Raw genomic sequence first — 18,709 nt, 5'->3', positions numbered from 1 at the left:
ATCAAGCAGCAGCTCTGTAGTTAGCTGTAGCTGTTTCTATAACAATGCTTCATTATTTATCGATCGATAATATATTTTGTTTCTAAAATCTTATCTTAGATGTAGTGAAGTAGAAGTATTTACTCAAGTATTGTGGACAATACAAGTACAATTATGAGTTACTTCATATTTCTACTCCACTACATTTATTTCACAGTCACATTTACTTTGCAGATCAAGATTTTACACACAAAAATGATTAACAAACAAAATATGCTGCAGTATTATTATTAATTAAAAAAGGAGCACAGAACAGTAGGGCACGAATAAGTTTTACATTGTGGTGATTTAACTGAAGGATAAAAAAAATCACTATTAGACAAAGGATACAAATATGGCACAAAGGAGGCCAAATACCTGGGTTTCTCAAGATAGGGAAGGTTCACTGGAGCTGTAAGAAAAATATGAGAGAAAGTGTTATTTTGAAAGAAATATAATCAAGCACAAAAACAGTACCACCAGTTGTCAGAGATCTGGTCATTTCCATATTTTCCACAAGGTGGCAGAACACACCACAAAAAGAAAATGTAAAGGTTACAATCAAACAGTGTCCTGTTACAACTATTGTAAAAGCAAGTGGTGAGGCCTGGACTTATCCATCAATGATAATACATCTTACTTAAAACATTCACACATTTCATTCAATCTGTAGTTAATACAGATCAGCCTGGAGAATTAAGTGAAAGCAAAGCTGGATTTTAAAGAGATATTAAAAGGTTTATTACAACAACTTATCAATTCAAATTTTTATACAGAACTTTCACAAGTTACAAGTACACTTTCAACACAGTATCACACCTCTTTTTAGCAGTTAAGCCAAGGTAAAACAAAAAAACAAAAAAACAAAAACCAAAGCTTTCATAAACTTAGAGCCACAACTCAAGTTGAAACAACTTGTTTAATGATATTTATCTAACTGAGACATTATCAAACAGACAGTTAAATTCTCGCAGAGAATTATTATCTCATGCAGATAGCACATAACAGTAAAATTTAAAAAATAACATACTTTAAGAAAACCATGTGTTAGCTTCTCATAAAACTACACAGTAGTAAGCCAGTACAGACTAAGAGAAAAGGCAAATTGACTTCATGGTGTGATTTGTTTCCTACAATTATTTCAATGATGAAACGCTCACAATTCTTACAAAGCAGTAGTAGTGTTACTCTAATATACATGATGTGATTCCTGTTCACATCTGAATGCTTTTTTTTTTTTTACATGACAACATTACTGTGTCGGGGAGAGGCCTATCCTAATGATTCAAAGACTTCAAAGGTCAGTTTTTAACTGCTAACAGAGTTTATGTGATCAACAGAGCTCAGAGCTACTGAATCCACACTATCCTTTTAAAAAAAAACAAACAAACAAAACAAAAAACTAAGTACGTAACACCTGGAAAGATCACGAACAATGTATCATTGATGTTATTTACAATGTTTTCTAAAAACTGTCATCTAGAATTGCAATCAAGAAAACAGCATAATGTCTTTAAGCGTTCTGCATTAGACACTATAGCCATAAAACAGTCACTTATAAAGCAAAGACAGTATACAAAGCAAGATGTTGGCTCTACTGAGCAATTGTGCTCATGAGACCCATAATCTGAGAGAACGGCATTCAACTTAAGCTGATCTGCATTAAAAAAGGTACAGAACTAATTTATACAAAACCATTAATGGCACTGAATGAAGTCAACATCACCATGATTGAGTAATGGAAAAGGTACTGCAATCCTACAATCACTGCTTCAGGAACAATCAGACTACAGATGGAATGTCAATGAAATAGCAAACGTTTCTAACTAACTCACCCCCTTAAGACTATTTTACAAGCAAAGATGAGCTCAGACATTCAAACTGCACAATGCGACTACAGCTGATCTCACTCACAGAAAAGGTGGCAAATTTAAAATCTGATTCAGCCATTTTTACATTGGTGTATTGTGACAGTAATCAAACCTACTTCTAAAAAGCTGCCGGTACTTAACGTGTGGACTGTCGAACTCTAAAAAGGTAAACCCGTCATCTCTCAAAATGTGCAAAATCAAAAAAGCAATTAAAAAAAAAAAAAGTGATCACTGTTAATGTAACAATATTATAAAGATAGTGCTTATAACAGTCATGAAAACAAACAAGCAAACTAATTACAAATGAGCCACAACACACTTTGGTAAGGTCTCTAACAATTCACTGATCAACCGTTCAGGCCGATCGCTTTCAAATAAAAAAATATATAAGATTAATAAATAAGTCACAGAAATACAAAAACATTTTAGAACCACGTGTTTTACATCTTACACCTAAAGTGCCTGTTCTTTTGTCTTCATCAATTCCAGAGAAAACATTGCATTTTCAAAAGCATTGTCTATGGAGGACGAAATGGACCAAACATAAAACAAACCAATCAAGAATAAATTAAAAACATTACGGTCCGAACTGAAGCTGAGAGAGAATCGCTTTCCTCTGTTTGTCAGAGAGATAGAAGAAGCAACAGCGCTCCAGTGTTGACGCTCGGGCACAGTTTGGGACGATCAACTCCCTGAAGGCTGAGACTGGCTGACGCCCCTCTGTGGCTGGCTCTCCTCTGTGCTCTGGTTTGATGTGATGGCGGTGGCGCTGGACAGGGCGGAGACGGCCGGGGTCGTGGAGGAAGAGCTGACCCCATTGGAGGTGCTGACGGAGCTGTGCTGGATGGCCTCGTTCTGGGGGCTGCCGGGGACAGACATGTCCTCGCAGCTCTCATCTTTGTCAGAGACTGCAAAGATCACACAGAAAAATCACAGTCTGGGCCGATAATATGTCTTGATAAAGTTTGGATTTGCCGTTTCCTGCTGTTTTAATTGACAGCACTGACAGTGATACAATCCAGAAAGGCTCAGGAAAACTTTGTCATGTAGGCCTAATCAGATGTAAAAGAGCTATTTGCATGTGGTGTGTGGAAACCATTTCATTAATCCCCATAATGCTACTTCTGCACCCCTTCCTTTAATTAAAGCTCCAATGTCAATTTAAACCCACATCATAAGGGTGCATTACATTCTGGGGCATGTGGCAATGTTTCCCATCCCTAACTGCATTCTCATTTGTTTTTTTGTTATCTTGCCAACTACTGCAGCGACAGATGATTACAGCACCTGATTTTAATGATGCTCACACTGGAGAGTAGGGAAGACTTGGAGTTGAAATGCCACCAGCTGTTAGGCAGTTGCATTGAATTAATTGGATCCGGATGGAAAAAAAAAAAAAAGAAAAAAAAAAGACTCTACTCTCATGCTCTGTTTCATAAAGGAATAAGGAGCACAATGATAATTAATATTGCTAATGATATGAAGTCACTTGTTATGGCACTTTGTAATTAATGACTGGGACTCGTATTTGAGACTGTAAAATACAGATTCCATAGCAAGAGGAAGCAATTAAAGTGCAACACAAATGTCTTCACATTAGAAGCTTCATCTGCCCTCTTGACTAGACTTTGACCGTGTGATTTAGTGCAAGTGAATGTCAAAGCGCAATAAACTCCCTTGCTGTTTTACCATGTAGAAGGTCAACCTCAGAATAAATCAGCCTCGTGGTTTTGTTCCATGTTCAAGTGAGCATTATTACTCCTAACGACATTAAGGGCTGGCTGGCTGATATATAATAATACTCGGAAATTCTGGTTCCCTGGGCAGCCGGAGCTTCTTTCTGCTCTCTTGGTTTCTGAAGTGGGGTTTGCTGTAAGCAGATGGACAGCTTGGTGTGCCAACTGAAAGCATGTCCGGGCTTGTTTGTGGGGCAGTCTGGGTAATTTCCTCCCACCTGCCATGGTTATGCCTGGTCAGGACGATGAAGGGTATTACCAGGTCTGGAGGCCAGTGTAGCCTTATGGGATGTGTAACTCTCGGAGAACAGAGAGCTTGATGAGGCCTTTATATGGGTGAGAGCCATGGATCAGTCAGAATGAAATAATGTGTTTTACTAATTAGTGAGATTTATTATTTCATTGATTCTCAACCAGGGTCACTTGTATCCCAAGGGTTACTTCTACAGTTGAGGGTTGAAAGGGGTTAAATGATTGTGGAGTAGCTCCAGTAATCTGAAAAAAAAAACCAAAAAATATATTTGATTTGAAAAACAGATCTACACATTGAGTCCATTGTAACACCTCTACATTAAATGTTGTGATTGCAAACTATTGTAATAATATCTACTTTTTCCTGATCAAAAATCCAGTTTAAAATCAATTCAAATGAACAAATTTTCATTGAGCAGACACTAGCAGACATTTATTTTCACTCTCACATCTGTTGGCTTTACTTCTTAGCTTGTCTAAAATCTACTCCACCTGTCATCATGAACCAAACTGATGAAGCGGGGTATTTGGATGGGGTCATATTTTTTCCAAACTGCATAAAAAGTGCTCCAAATCTCATCCTTCACAAAGGTCTGGAAAACGCAGGACAGACATCCTCAGCAAACACATGAGAAAGATGACCCACTTCATCTGCGGATCCTGCTAAAAAACAATCCAGACGACACTAAATGAGACCTGGCTCCGACAACCCACTCCAGCCTGGAAACCATCAGTCCCATAATGCACATGACGTGTGTCAGTGGAATGGTTAGCAATAAGGAATGCATAATGAACAGCCAAGCTTGGTGGACATCCCACAACGAGAATGCTCTGCAGTCTTGTCAGGCTTGCTGCTTTAATGGACTCATTTCAGAGGCAATCATTGTCAATACAAGTCAGCGGAGGTGTTTAGAGCACAGTGGAGAAGTGGCTTGGAGCGCTCTTGTTTCTCGTCGCATACTGGCTAATCTGTGAGGGAAGGTGAGTTATGACCAGAAAATCAGAATGACAGAAGCCCAGTCTCTGGAAATGAAGAAATATAGGTGATATAATGCTAAATGAGACCGTGTGAAGAAACTGTACAGTACAGGCTGACAACAGGAAATTTAAATGAAGAGGATGTCAATGGCTGAATCTTCTCATATATTCGAATATTCGTAAACATGATCGAAGTATGTAAGCTGAAAATATTAAAAGTTACATTTTAACTACCATATGTGGGTGTTACATGCTTTCATACTCACTCACAGTAGGTATTTAGCCTCATTTGACAAATGCTCATTTAGGTGTCAGGTGAGGAGAAAAGAACTGTTATCTTGTAGTTACCACCTGTGGCCTCTGACAATGCCACCAGTAAGGATTTGTCTCAAACAACATTACCCATTAATATCTAAACTTTGCAAAGTTTTTCAAAAACAACAACAAAAAAGTGCCTTAATATGTCAAGAGCTCTTTCCATTTGGCCATAAGTAAGACGTGTCCTTCTAGTGGTTATCTGGAGCTCATTTTAGAAGCGTTTCACTGGAAGCCTCGGGCTGGGAATAATGGAGCATTACTCACTGTGATAGCCAGATTTCTTCTGCATGGCGGTTACAGGGCAATCTTTATGAGCCAGAAGAAGCTGCTTCAGCTGAGCCACTTCGTTTCTCAGCAGGGTGACTTCATTCTTTGGGAGAGAGGAGACACACAACAGCACTCAATAAAATGGTCACACACGGAGCAAACACCATGTCAGATTAAAACATGAAGACAAACAGACGACATGTGCACATAGTTCGAAATCCTCCAAAATGCTTTTCACCAAACAAGACTGAGCTCTGCTTCAAACAAAAGGTCTGCAGTAGAGTTCGACCAGTACTTGATTCTTGCGGCCAACAGTTAAAATGAAATTTGAGAGCTACAAAAAAGTAATAGTAAAGTTGTTTTTTAAAAGAAGAAAGAAATAATGTGTACTGAATGGAACATTTTATACTTTAATAACAAATCTGTCAGTGCTCTTTACCTCATCTGAAACATATGTTTAGCATTTCTGTACTGTTCTTGTCTCCGGACAACATTTTAAGCTGATACTGATACATCTGCAAAAAGAGGCTGTAAGTAAATGTATCAACACACCTGATTTATCCGTCTAATTCTAGTGTGAATCCATAATAGGAAGCTATATAAAGACTAGAAATAATCCAAAAACCTGCATGTATACAGTAAATGCTCAGTACAGTATATACACTAAATCATAGCCTGAATGTGGGGTATGTCCTCTATAGATGAATAGCTGAATCTTTTAGCTAATGCAAATAATTAATGGGATCACAGGGTTAAATGCTCAGGACCTCCTCTGTACAGTAAGAACACGTGACCACAGCATTACTGCAGATAAACCCATATTTTGTCCCACAAGAAAGAGCAAACACAGGAAAAGGTAACACCACAGTGAACGAATTCAGAATAAAATGTGATGTACTTCTTCATTTATGTTTTTCCTACACAATAATTATGGGCCTTCACTGGCGACCGACCAGCACATTTTTCAGAAGCGAGCTGTTCGGATTGTCAGTGCAACTTTGTAGATGCTGCTTAGATTTACACTCTCGTGTCGTTACAGCTCCCAGGGGAACAGAGGATTTCTGCATGTCGTAAAAGAGAGCCACATTACGCTGAAGGTGACTTTAACTGGATTTAGAGCGGCCAGGGGCCCGCAGAACACCCAATGGCAGATTTAAGCTCCTTCTCTTCTCCTTTAAAAGGACTATGGGCAGCTTAATCTATTAGTCTAAAAGCAGCCAATTTATTTGATTCCATCTGTTTAGTCTTGCCGGTGCTGGCAAGGCTGAGTTATTGTAAGACAGATTTAAACACAGCTGGAAGGACGGTATGTATCACATGTAGCCAACGCCATATTCACTGTGCTTCCACCATGACTGCTGCCATTTACTGTAGTCACATAAACGCAGGCGTTCCTTTCTACTCTCTCTCCATCTTACTAAAGATAAACAAACTCCATGCAGATAGATTTGTACACAAAAGTCACAAAATGCTGTATCATTAGTTGGATGTGGAGAAAAAGGCATCCTACTGTTAGAGCTTAGCGGTGAAAATACAAAGCGTTCGGCTGATTTACAAAGACATTTACACCTTCATTTACTTATAAGGTGAAGTCAAACTCATGACAGTCACACTGCCACTGATGCTCCAAATACAGTAACTGCAAACTGCATCGTGCAGGGAATGTTAATCCCGACTAAGCTGGACTTTTGAGAGTTCAACTTGTTTCTAACTTTGTGAATTAATCAAAATTGAGCAAATGGGCCTTGGGTAAAGCTGGGAGCACTGTGAGCTGCCTGGTCTGACACCTCATTAAAAAGCCAGTTAAGGATGATGTTAAAATAATTGTGCATCATTAGAGGCAGTTTCACTGATCAGCTGGGCCATGTCAGCATGGGGGTTTTTACAAAAACTGCTCTGCTGATTAATGCCTTCATGTAAAGCGCTCTTTTATTCTCTGCCACATGTTGTTCCCTTCTTTGTAGTTAACAGCAATGCTCTTGCGGTTTATAACCCCATTCACTCACCTCTCCTTCCCCTTTCATCTACCTATATTTATGTAAATTCTCAGCCAGTGCACCCGTGACAAGTGGTGATAACTTGTTTTGTGATCCAGATATTAACAACATGAACCCATTTCTTTTCCACTGCTGTCTGTCTCCCCCTCCACCTTCCACATCTTACTCTGCTTTCATAGAAAAATAAGACAGTGAGCAAATAAACACCACATCTCATTTAATTGTCTGGAACACCGATGTGCTGCACCCCCGGCTCACACTTATCAACAGAGACAGCAGATACATGAACTGTTTCGAACTTGTCAGCATCAGATCCTAATTGCTTCCAGCGAAATGAAGGTTCAAAAAGACACCTTTCCCTAGGAGATTTTTGAGGCCATTCAGTAAACTGCTGAGACAGAAGCGAAGACACGCTTGTGTGCAGCTGACATCTGGAGGATACATCTTTATTGACAGGGACATATCGATGTAAAGGGCTGCTGTCACACGACAGCTCTTTTTAATCGGCTTTAATGACTTCATCACCACAGAAGGGAAAAGTCTGTGTACACAGCAGATGATGATAAACAGATACGGGCATGCATATATACATAAACTGTCAGTAGCTGCTGTTACATGCAATGAGTGAAGGTTAGAGGTAAAGAGCACCTGTAGTTGTCCGTTCATGGAGCTGAGGTCCTCCGCCTTCTTCTCCAGAGACTGGACCCACACTTTCCTCTTTTGCCTACAGCGAGAAGCGGCAGCCCTGTTACGCTCCAGGAACTTGCGGCGTTTCTCATCAGGGTCTTCACTTGTGGTTCTGCGCCGCCGACCCCCTGTGCTTGGAGGGTTTTGTGCAGGGGGCACCGGGGAAGCCTGTACAATAACAAGAACAATAATATAAAACAATAACTACCAGAGCAAAAATCACCACCACACACACTGAGTAACGGGACCGGTGTGGTTACACACAGAGAATACTGACGTTACTGTTACTAATCACATTAAATACTCAGTTTAGTGACTGATTTGATATGTCAGTATATACTGTACATACAAAGATTTTACATAATAAAATCCCGTTTTAGGTTATATTCACATCTTGTTAAAACAACAGTTGTGCTTACAAGAGGCTTAATTGCAACAATATTCTCAGAAAGAACAAACAGACACTGTAGTTGTGAATACTTACAGGTGTCTCTGTGGTGGAGGTGGCTGGCTGTTGAAGGGAATGGGCAGAAGGTTCCTCAGCTGTGGGTAGGTGAGGAGCCGGAGCCGGAGTTAGGACTGCGGTCGGGGCTGGAGTTGGGGTCGGGGTCGGAGCAGGAGAAGCGGGAGCAGCAGTGTGTGTAACAGCGCTGCTCTGAACTTCACCACCATCTCCATTGGTTACCTGAGGAAGCTGCTGGCTTAATGTGGCTTTCAGTTTCTGGGAAGAGAGTTCATCACAGAGAAAACAGTCATTAATAGTTCAAGCAAAGAAATGGTTCTTATAAGAGGAAAAAGTCAATTATACAAGTATGGTACAAAGGAGGACATGCTGCAAGAAGACCATTTTGCTGTTTTATCATTCAATATATTTGATATTTTTATTAGAGTATGTAAAGGGAACATTTTTGAAGTATTAGTGTTTATTTTCACTGGCTGTTAAGGCATGTGTTTACTCTATATAAATATGATTTTCACCTGTGAATACCTTCTTTTGAGCAATACATTAGCAATTAATCTAGTTGTGACAGAAAAACAAGGTTATTATAAGTAACAGAGCAAATGTGCATTTGTGATTGTGGGCCTGCGCAAATGAATTACAAAGGAGCGAGCCCTGTGTGGGATTTTAACAAGCGCTTAGTGTTTTTTGAAGAACTACAAATGAAACTTGAAACCCAAGACATTTCAAAACACTCTCTCAACTGCTAACAAAAATATGTGCTTAGAGGAATTAAGGAAAGACGTTCCAAAAGATGAATAACAACACCAGACAGAGCACGAGTCTTCAGAAGTTAGTGAACTGTCTTGACATTTGCTTCAATGAAGCTACTGAGTTGAAAGCAGTCAGAAGAGATGAAGAGGAGAGGTGTATGACTGCTGACTTTACTAACAGGGTCGGTTGCTTGATTATACAAAATATTGTCCTTCTACAACGACTTTAGTGTTCCATTTCCCTTCAAAATAAATATAACATTGCAAAGAAAAAAAGACAAAAAAAAAGTCCGACGCACGCATGTAAAACACTCCTCGCGTTCATCTGGTTACAAAAGGTGAGGGACATCCACAGCACATAACGTGACCCAAACCATCACACAATGTACTTTTTTAGAACATCAACGGCATGTGACTCACACGTACAAAGACACAGTCCATTCACAGAAACTATTCCTCTGCACATTGGTGTCCATGATTCACAGGCCAATTCCTCCAGCATCACACACTGAGCAAACAAGGTGAAAGTGAATGAGCCTTTCAAAGCAATAACAAAGTGAGAGGGAATACATTTACATGGGAAAACAGAGGACCACATTATTCTAACAACTACCTTTGCCAGAGCAATCTATCTACCAAATTAGTTTATCGTGTAATACCCTTCCAGAAGCTCTTCTGGCAGAAACAAGATATTATTCTCTTGGAATGGCCCATAGAAAGAGGGAAAAGCCAGTCAGATTCATATTTCATCTCTGCCATGGAAACCTCATCAGTGTAATAACCCTCCATCTCGTGGGTGTTATTCAACCATCTGCTACTATATTACTTATCTTTATTTTGCAACTAATTAACAGCATAATCTTCTAAATTCAGCAAGTTAATTATCATTATTGTGGTCTTTGCAGCATCATCAGTCCTTGTAAAGTGCCGTCTCCACGCCCCCTGAGAGCCAGGTGGGGGCGGGGAGCGGGCAGGTTGAGTGGGGGTCTGTTTTCTTGACGCGGGCTCATTAGGTGTTTGCTGATGAGCTGAGTGCGGTGGGAGGCGCTGGGAGTAAGAGGGGGGATGCAGGTCAGGCAGGATTCTGCTGAACAAAAGGTTCCATGCAGGGTAAGGCCGACTTAATGTGCCTCGCTGAGCGTGTGCCAGGATGCCCCCAGCTGGCTTTCGCTGGTAGCCCCCCTCTGGTTGGCCCCAATGACGGCGTGCTGAGCACAACGCTGTCTACGCGTTTGTCATCGTCGTACCCCATGATCCCTGACAACCCCTCCCCTCCCACTCGCTTCCCTCCTTCTCCTCCTCGGTAGTCAGGATCAATCCTTCCTTCCCAACACACACACACACACACACACCTCCTCTCCATAGTTTATCTGTTAATTTCCACAGGCGGAGCATGCTGCGAACACTTACAGGTTCTGTGATCCGTGCTTCATCACATTGCCACTGATCTTGCTCACAACACTTCATATCCGGGCCCTTCAACTATCACATTTTAAACAGGATGACTTAGTTACAAGACTGCTGTGACCGTCTTCTCTCCACAGAGAAATGGCTGAAATATGTCTGTCTCCTGCTTTTTGTTTTTAGTAGCTGGATGATTCTAAGTCGTTATTTTGATTATGGATTAATCTGTGATTATTTTCTCAGAGAAACTGATTAATAATTTTGTCCATAAAATGTCAGAAAATAGTGAGATATGCCTTCACGTCTTGTGCTGTCAGACCAGCAGTCTAAAGGCCAAATATATGCAGTTTATTATCATGTATGACAAAGAAAAGATGCAATTCTCACAGTTGGTTATACTGGTATTGTTTTTTAATGTGTTGTTGTGTCTGTATTGTTATGTTAACATTACTGTTAACGTTTTATTTATTGTTGTTAATTTTCATTTCTGTTTCTGACCTAACACTGTTTTTAATCCTGTTCTGCACTTTAGGTTGAGTAAGAAGTATTCAATTTTCAATACTTTTGGATACTGCCCACCCAGGCTTTCTCTACCGCCCTCATTTGGTCAAAGACAGCAACTGTTTCTTTATCTTCAGGCTTTCTCATTACTTTGGTTGTTATTACCTCTCTCAGATAGGGAAATAACAGATTCTACATGGAAATAATATTTGATATAAAACAGGAGATGATAAATACCAGCTTTGCTTCTGATTGGGCGGGCTGTGGCTGTGCCTGTGGCTGTGGCGAGGGGGGTCCTGGGATCCCGGGGACGTTAGGCACTACGGTGACAGGTCTGACAAGCTGACAGCAGAGACACAGACACAGATCAGCACAGAGAAAATTAGTCTTCGGCAGTAAAAAGGCAAGCGGCGCTCCCCCATAACACAAACACACACACACACATGCATGCACCCACACACACACACGGCAGGCTCTCAGAGTTTCCTCATATCTCAGCCTCATTAGGTTGGATGGCCTGTTATTTTGTGGAGGCAGCGCCACATGGAGATGCAGTGTGCACGCTAATGAACCTCTGCCTGCCTGCGTCAGAGCATATGGACAGGGAAACTGAAGAGAGGATGGAGAGACACGAGTCGGAAGGGCAGAGCCAGGCCTCCTCTCACAGCCGCTGACAATGAGACAGAGGGAGGTGGGGAGAGCTGGAGAGGGAGAGAAAGAAGAGGGGGGAGGAGATGATCGAGTGAAAGGGAGGCCCACTAGTGGCTCGTTCTCCATCTACTTTTGCCCTCCTTTGCTTGTCAACGGCTTTCCCAGTCCCCACAGACTGGGAAGATACAGGTTTTTTCCCTGCTGTGCCGCTATCAGGAGATAATCATCTGCTGCTCAGTGTTCCACACAGACAATCAGGACTACAGTGAACAACAAGACAAGCTTACACATGGGGGAGTCAACAAAACAAAAAAAAACAAACCTTCATTTACAACATATTTCCTATATGAGACATGGGTTGCAGTTATAATTGGTTTGCAAAACACATTAGTGGTATCATGTATTTGCTTTGCCAGAAATCAAGAGAGTTGATTCTAATTGTACAAGGACAAATAGTAGTAAAGTATCCTGGACTGGAGCCTGCTGTGGCTCAGCCAATTCCTGTGTCTTCGTCACAGTGACACACAGTTATACTCTGAAGTCCATTATTTCACTCAACCTCTATAGCTTTGAGCCGACTGCCAAATCTGAGCTGCCAAAGTTGTAAATAGTCCCGCTGTCCAAATAGAGAAAAGGAGGTATGCGGTAATAATGTATCACTACAGCATAAATGCATTTTGAATGTCACCTGAGAAGGACTTCAGTTTTTCTGATGGAAATAACTGCCTGTGCACAGTCTCAAATTTATAACGTGAGCAACAAACAGAAGTAGTGTTATTCCCATTTGTGTTTTTTATGTTAAATCTCTTAGATGCACAAAGGCAACATTTCACAAGGAAACTTGTGTCCAGCAAAGCGCGTTGTTCGACACAGTCCAGTGATTTTTTAGTCTAACCACTGGACTACAATAGTAATGTAGAGTTACGTGGCTTGAGAAAGCAAATGCTTCAGTCCATTTGTTTGTCCCCGGAAAACAGCAGAAACAAAACAATCTTACCTCTAGGTGCATTTAGTCGATGTTCTGGAGCTCTGCAATATGATCGAAAGCTCAAGAATGCTACCAAATGGACTCTGAGGTGATGCGATTCAACAACTGCTGTTTTCCAAGGACAAGAATTAACTACAAAGCTCAGCTATTGAGCCGGCATGGAAGTCCTTATAGTGCTCATAATGCCCAAAATTGGAAACATCAGCATTTACAATCATATAACAACTGGGAAATCTCCATATTCTAATGAAGATCATGTGATATGACCAAAGGTTCCCCACCCTTGGATGATACTTTTTTGTCAGCAAATGCTTTTTTACTAGTTTTCTTGTTAGTGATATACCCATTTGTTCAGTGAGTTCAGGTTACTGCATGCATTCTTATTTCTATGATCAGTAAAAATGAGAAATGGCAAAAGCAAAAGGCTCATTTCAAATTTCAAATTTTAAAATTCTGCTTTAACCACACACTGAAACACAGTATTAACTTAATATAACCAGCAGAACACTCACAGGGATTGTAGTTGGAATATGTACACTTGAGTTTGTAATAGACGCAGGTATAGCAACTGGCATGGTCTGGCCATTAGGCAGCTGTAAGAGCACAGGGAAGGTGCCAGACACTGGGCTGAAGGAGGAGAGAAAAGAGATCCCAGTGAGGAAAACAACAAACAACTTTGTGATTAACACATGAAACAGAATCTGTCACAAATTCAAGACAAGAGTGGCTACTAACACACTGACATAAAGTCATATTCAGGCAACCACTGATGGGAATAAAACGGAGCCAAAGACAGAACCCAACTCAAACAAGACTTAAAATAAATACACCTGCAGCATAACAGAGTTAAGCAATATTATAAAAAAGATCACGTTTTACTGCCACATTAGATCCAGTAAGTATCATCAGTCCTGCCCATATATGGACTTCTGGTGCCAAAACAGTTTCTCTTAAAATACTTGGGGTTTTCACCAAATCATCTGTGTCAGGCTTTTTAAAGAATCATTCTTTTTTTTTTTCTTACAAAAAACATACCGGTTTAGAATTTCCGTGTGTCACTGCATACATGATTGTTCAGACAAGTCTTGAAGAAGTTCACTTTACCTCAGCTTTAACCTATGAAACTGACTGTAGGTGTGATGAGCACTTACTTTAACAAAGCAATGATAAATGTAATGGGTATTTCAGTGTGTACACATTCATCTGAGCTGGATCTGACTTGCTCCACTACGCACATGCCCACAATGTGCGGAGCTAATTTGCTGCCAAAACGCCAAACAAATGCCCTACGATTCACGAACAGACACAGTGTGGTTTGCATACACAATTGAATGGATTTTGTTTTGCAAATACAAAATACACCTGACAAACAAACACACCACATATTTCTAATACATCGTGCTTCAGACACAAACACAGCATGTCTTACAAGTACAAACATCCAGCACATCCAGCAAAGACAAAAAATATCTCAATCTTTCTGCCTTGATTGTGTTGAGAATTTTCTCACAAAAAAACTGAGTAATTCCCCCTCACGAACAGCAGGTGGCGCTACAAATCAATATAAATGCGCTGGGAGGTTGAGCAGAGACCTTCACTCCGGGTCCAGTGGGATCTTCTTATGAAGTTTCACATTGTGTTTGCAGTAAAAGGACAGTGAGCTCACCTCCCAGCCCTCTTGCTTAACCACCAGGGGTTGACTTAAGGAACTAATACCCTTTATAATGTACTACTGTACCATTGCGCAATATTATAGGGCTGTGCGCTCAATGGGCCATGTAGCCCTACACTTCAGAACAGACTATGAACCACTGGGTCACGTGACATGACATATTGGCAGAAAATTAGCTCCACAACAAAATTTTTTCATCAAGTTGTCTTTTTGAAAATCTGACGCACACAATCCACAATCCAATTTTCTGTCCATATTCTAAGTTAGACGGGTGTCTACTGACCCACATGATGGTAAAAAATATAATAATATATTTAATTAGCATTTTACAACTACAGCCCCAAGTAGGTTTTAATTATGCTTAAATGATACTAAAACAATTTATCAATTGACAGAGGATATTAGGGCTCAGTAGTGTGTAAGTAAAAACATACACGTTCCAAAAACTGCTCTGAACACAGAGTGTGACCGTGATGATCATGTGAAAACCCCATTCATTTTCTTCTCCACCACTCAGAAATTCAACTGAGGGTGTACGTCTATATTTGAGCAACACTGATGTTGTTTTTGAAGACGGGACTGATGAGGTCTACAGCCAAAAATAAACATTCCTGCGGAGTGCAAATAAATCAAAAACAAACAAGCACATGCCTCATAAAATATGAGCTCACCAAGACAAAACTGCACAAAAAGAATTTTAAAAAGGAAAGGATGACTTAATAAAAACTATGATTTTTAAAAATTGACATTTCGAGTTACTTACACTATAGGCCTATTAGTGGATGGGACTTGGGTAATAACAGAGCTAGATGTTGGCGATGGGAGAGCTTGCTGTATTACAACATTAGCCTCTGAGGTTGCTAGAAGTACATTGGGAACTTGGAGGGATGCAGGATGGACTATAGTGGATGTTGGCAGTGAGGCTGGCTGCAAAGATAAGTCCTGGAAACATCATACAACACCTTAGCTGCAGGAAGTGTTTAATGAAAACCAGATAATTTAATTACTTCCAATTATATGATCCTGATATTTTACCTTTTCCTCAACATTAGAATAAAAAAATAAAGATTAGGTATAAAATAAAACTTATTTGTTCAAATCTAAATCTCCCATTATGTTTAGGAATATGAAACATCTTTTGTGCAGCACTGTTAGTATTATTTCTGTCAAGTTAAAGTCAGATTAAAATTACCAAAAGGTGCAAACACTAGATGAATATTCATACGAGTGGATGTGCAAATTCCATAGTAAATTAACTAATCACAGAACCAGGAGAACAACCTTCATGACAGTCTCGTAAACTCTGTGTGATTAGCACAATCACCTAATTTAAAGATTTTACCTTGTCATCGCTTGTTGTAGATTCAGGGTGAGGCAGAGGGCTATCTCGATGTGCCTCCATTGCTGTGGGTTCCTCGACTTTGTTGCGTATGATAGGCGTCGCAAGGGGTGACAAATCCAGTGGTAACTGCAGAGAAGTGAGAAGAACGTGTCAGAAACAATGGAAGAAACAGGTGTCAGATAATCTGATGACAAGTTTATTGAGAACAACCTTTTTAATGTCATCGTCAGTGGCTTTTTTGAAGTCATGGTCGAATGGACTTGCAAGTTCATTGAAGAGCCCCACCTCCTCGCAATTCTTCAAAAAGCGGGTAGGTGTAGGTGTTTGGTCTGCAGTGGAAGACAAACGTCAGTGCACTGGGTAAAAGTATCAGTTACATTAAAATATATCAACTTCAAGAGCACTCACCAGCAATGATGACACTGTCATTCCTTGCAGGGCCAAACTTCAGGGTCATCTCATGTTTGTGTTTGTGGACAGCCAAGTGGTCTTCATTAGTAAACCTCTGCGTAAGGTCAAAAAAAGAAAGCAGGCAGGATAATGAGACATGACACACAAGGAGAGGCTGTGGAGCAAACAGTTACTGTTAAAGTTTGTAACAGTGTACATTAACTAACATTAAAACAAGACAGCAGGTCTATTAGCAAGATGGCAATTCAAATGCCTGTACTGCCACTACCTCTTCTCCTTCTGATGAGTAATATTATTCCACTGTCTGTATATAAATGAGGGTAGACTAAATTTTAGAGACTATTTTCAGTACAACACAATACAAAGACATCAGCACAACAGTCCGCAGCCCCTAAAATAACCACGGTATTGAATCAACACCCGGAAAACCGTTTCAACAAAACTTTAACATTTTAACCTTCATGAATGAAGGATTTCAGTTGCAGGTCTGTTGTTAACATTGAGAACACAGAGGTTATGTTCTCAGTACTTTTTTCTGTGACTTTGGTGTGCAGTTTTAGTTAGTTAGGAACTTTATTGTCCATGTTTTCCTTGTCATTTGATGCTTTTTAGTGCAAAAAATTATAAAATACATGAATTAATAAATACAACAATTCCCCACTCAAATCTATACCCTAGCAGGATTGAGACCATAACATAGAGAAACCCTAGGACATACAAACGATTCAAAATAGATAAAAGAATTACAGTAAAAAAAATACAATAAAGCAATCAAACTACTTGAACATACAAAAATATAACAGTGAACACATTTTTGTTTCCACAACTCTTTCATATCTCTTTAAAATAACACTGGAGGGTTGAGGGGTGGCTGCTTATGACCTCAGGACATTGAAAATCCTGGCTACACACATCAAAGCTGGAAGAGCAAAGCGTATCACATGCAACAAAGGTATGCGGTTATGTGGTATTTGTCTTAACTATCAGGCCACCAGATGCTCCACATGGTGCATTTCTCAAACAAAGTTATGTTATATCCATTCAATAATTACAATGAACTAACTGACAGAGAACTTTGTGCCAGGTAGTTATCCAGTACAAGCGGTTTCAGCTTCTGTACACAATACAGTGAAGCTGCCATCTACAGTGTCATGCACAGTGTACTTGAAGGGATCTTGGGGACAGCAGGGGCCAAATACCAAATTTTACCTGACAAAAGTTAACCAAGCTATAGGCCAGTTTATATACAGAGTAATTTGAAATAATGGCACAATTTGCGGTAACAAATACGACTTACCTGTCCACACCCAGGAGCAGTACATTGGAAAGGTTTATCATCACTCATATTAAGGAATTCCTGTTATGTCACCCTGGAATACAAAAAGGAAAAAACAAAGACTGCAGTTACAGTAAATATCAGACCTAAAGATGTGAGTCACAAATAAGGCTTTGGACACCTCAACGTGTCAAGTAAACGTTGTGGCTATAGCTCAAATTAATTTCAGCAAATGCACAGAACTGATATCGGATATTGTGTGACTAACGGAGGGCTGGAGCAGCATTGTAAAGGTGAAAGTCCTCAGAAATTTGGACAAAGCATGTCGATGAAGGGCGTCAGCTTTGGCTGTTTACATTTAAGTGTCACCATAAAAGACGCTAAATTCTCGGTCCATTAATTTTGGTCCAAAAAAAACGCGTCGGATGAGGACATCCTGAACCACCTGTACCGTCTCCCGTGTGACAAATATGATGAAAAGACACCACACATTAACCCTATAACGTTATAACATGAGGGAGCTATCATCTGTTCCAGTCGCTTCCATGAAATAGCCTGAGCCCTGCGTTAACATACAACCGTCGCCATGTTTGAACCTAAATACCACTGTAAACAGAGGACATGTCAGCATTTATTTCGAGGCCGTTTCATTGTACCGGAGTACAAGTCCCTCACAGTGCCAGAAATTAAGTCTTTTACAACAGCTTTGTGCTCGGTTGCTGTCAGTTTCTGTGGTCACTTACCCTCAGCCACAACCCTCGACTTCCAAAATCCCACGTTCGTACTAAAGTATCGCGAGAGAAGCGTGGGCTTTTCCGTAAACGTCAGGCGAATGGGTTCTGCGGTTTTTTCATTATGACACTCAGACACTCAAAAATAAGTATTATTTTCAAACTTTGTGCTTTACTGTAAATCTCATATTCTTAGGGGTAAATTTCGGTTTTCCCCAAATATAAATGGATTTTTGATAGAAATGACTAATGAGAAAAAATACATAACTTTATTTTGAAATCCTGTTGATGAATAATGTGTTTAATATATATTTTTCTCATAGAATTACACTTATGTACATGTTTGCACAAGAATGAATCTTTTTTGTTGCTAAAAAGTGAATGCTGGATATTAAAT

At 40.0% G+C, this 18,709-nt stretch overlaps 1 protein-coding gene across 7 annotated transcripts; it reads right to left on the bottom strand.

The window, feature by feature from the left end:
• Positions 1 to 1,225: 1,225 nt before the first annotated feature.
• On the bottom strand, positions 1,226 to 18,363 carry atf2 (activating transcription factor 2). Of its 7 annotated transcripts, none has more exons than XR_005895385.1 (13): positions 18,238 to 18,296; positions 17,603 to 17,675; positions 16,303 to 16,399; positions 16,105 to 16,223; positions 15,895 to 16,020; positions 15,316 to 15,494; positions 13,393 to 13,507; positions 11,479 to 11,583; positions 8,609 to 8,845; positions 8,086 to 8,292; positions 5,438 to 5,543; positions 4,370 to 4,540; positions 2,662 to 4,120 (listed from the first exon to the last, which is right to left on the bottom strand). XR_005895385.1 is itself a non-coding variant. In XM_041057418.1 (12 exons), the coding sequence occupies exons 2-12, from the start codon at positions 17,648 to 17,650 to the stop codon at positions 2,574 to 2,576; spliced, it is 1,563 nt and encodes a 520-aa protein (XP_040913352.1). In that variant the 5' UTR covers positions 17,651 to 17,675; positions 18,238 to 18,293; the 3' UTR covers positions 1,226 to 2,573. The 7 variants fall into 7 exon arrangements, 5 of the variants coding, with proteins under 5 accessions (XP_040913352.1, XP_040913353.1, XP_040913354.1 ...); XR_005895386.1 differs by having other exon boundaries at positions 4,370 to 4,537; XM_041057418.1 differs by lacking the exon at positions 4,370 to 4,540 and having other exon boundaries at positions 1,226 to 2,797; positions 18,238 to 18,293.
• Positions 18,364 to 18,709: the final 346 nt, after the last annotated feature.

Source organism: Toxotes jaculatrix, chromosome 15 (genome assembly GCF_017976425.1).
Source record: "Toxotes jaculatrix isolate fToxJac2 chromosome 15, fToxJac2.pri, whole genome shotgun sequence".
NCBI lineage: Eukaryota > Metazoa > Chordata > Actinopteri > Toxotidae > Toxotes > Toxotes jaculatrix.
This window is presented reverse-complemented; position numbering and strand designations above follow the sequence as displayed.

What these genes read in the sequence shown, in the direction of transcription:
- atf2 (XM_041057417.1), bottom strand. Translation starts at nt 17,650, where the DNA reads ATGAGTGATGATAAACCTTTCCAATGTACTGCTCCTGGGTGTGGACAG. An exon ending in CCCAATCAGAAGCAAAGCTG is followed by an intron (nt 8,846 to 11,478) that starts GTATTTATCATC and finishes CTCTCTTCCCAG; the next exon opens with AAACTGAAAGCCACATTAAG. An exon ending in CCTCCACCACAGAGACACCT is followed by an intron (nt 8,293 to 8,608) that starts GTAAGTATTCAC and finishes GTTATTGTACAG; the next exon opens with GCTTCCCCGGTGCCCCCTGC.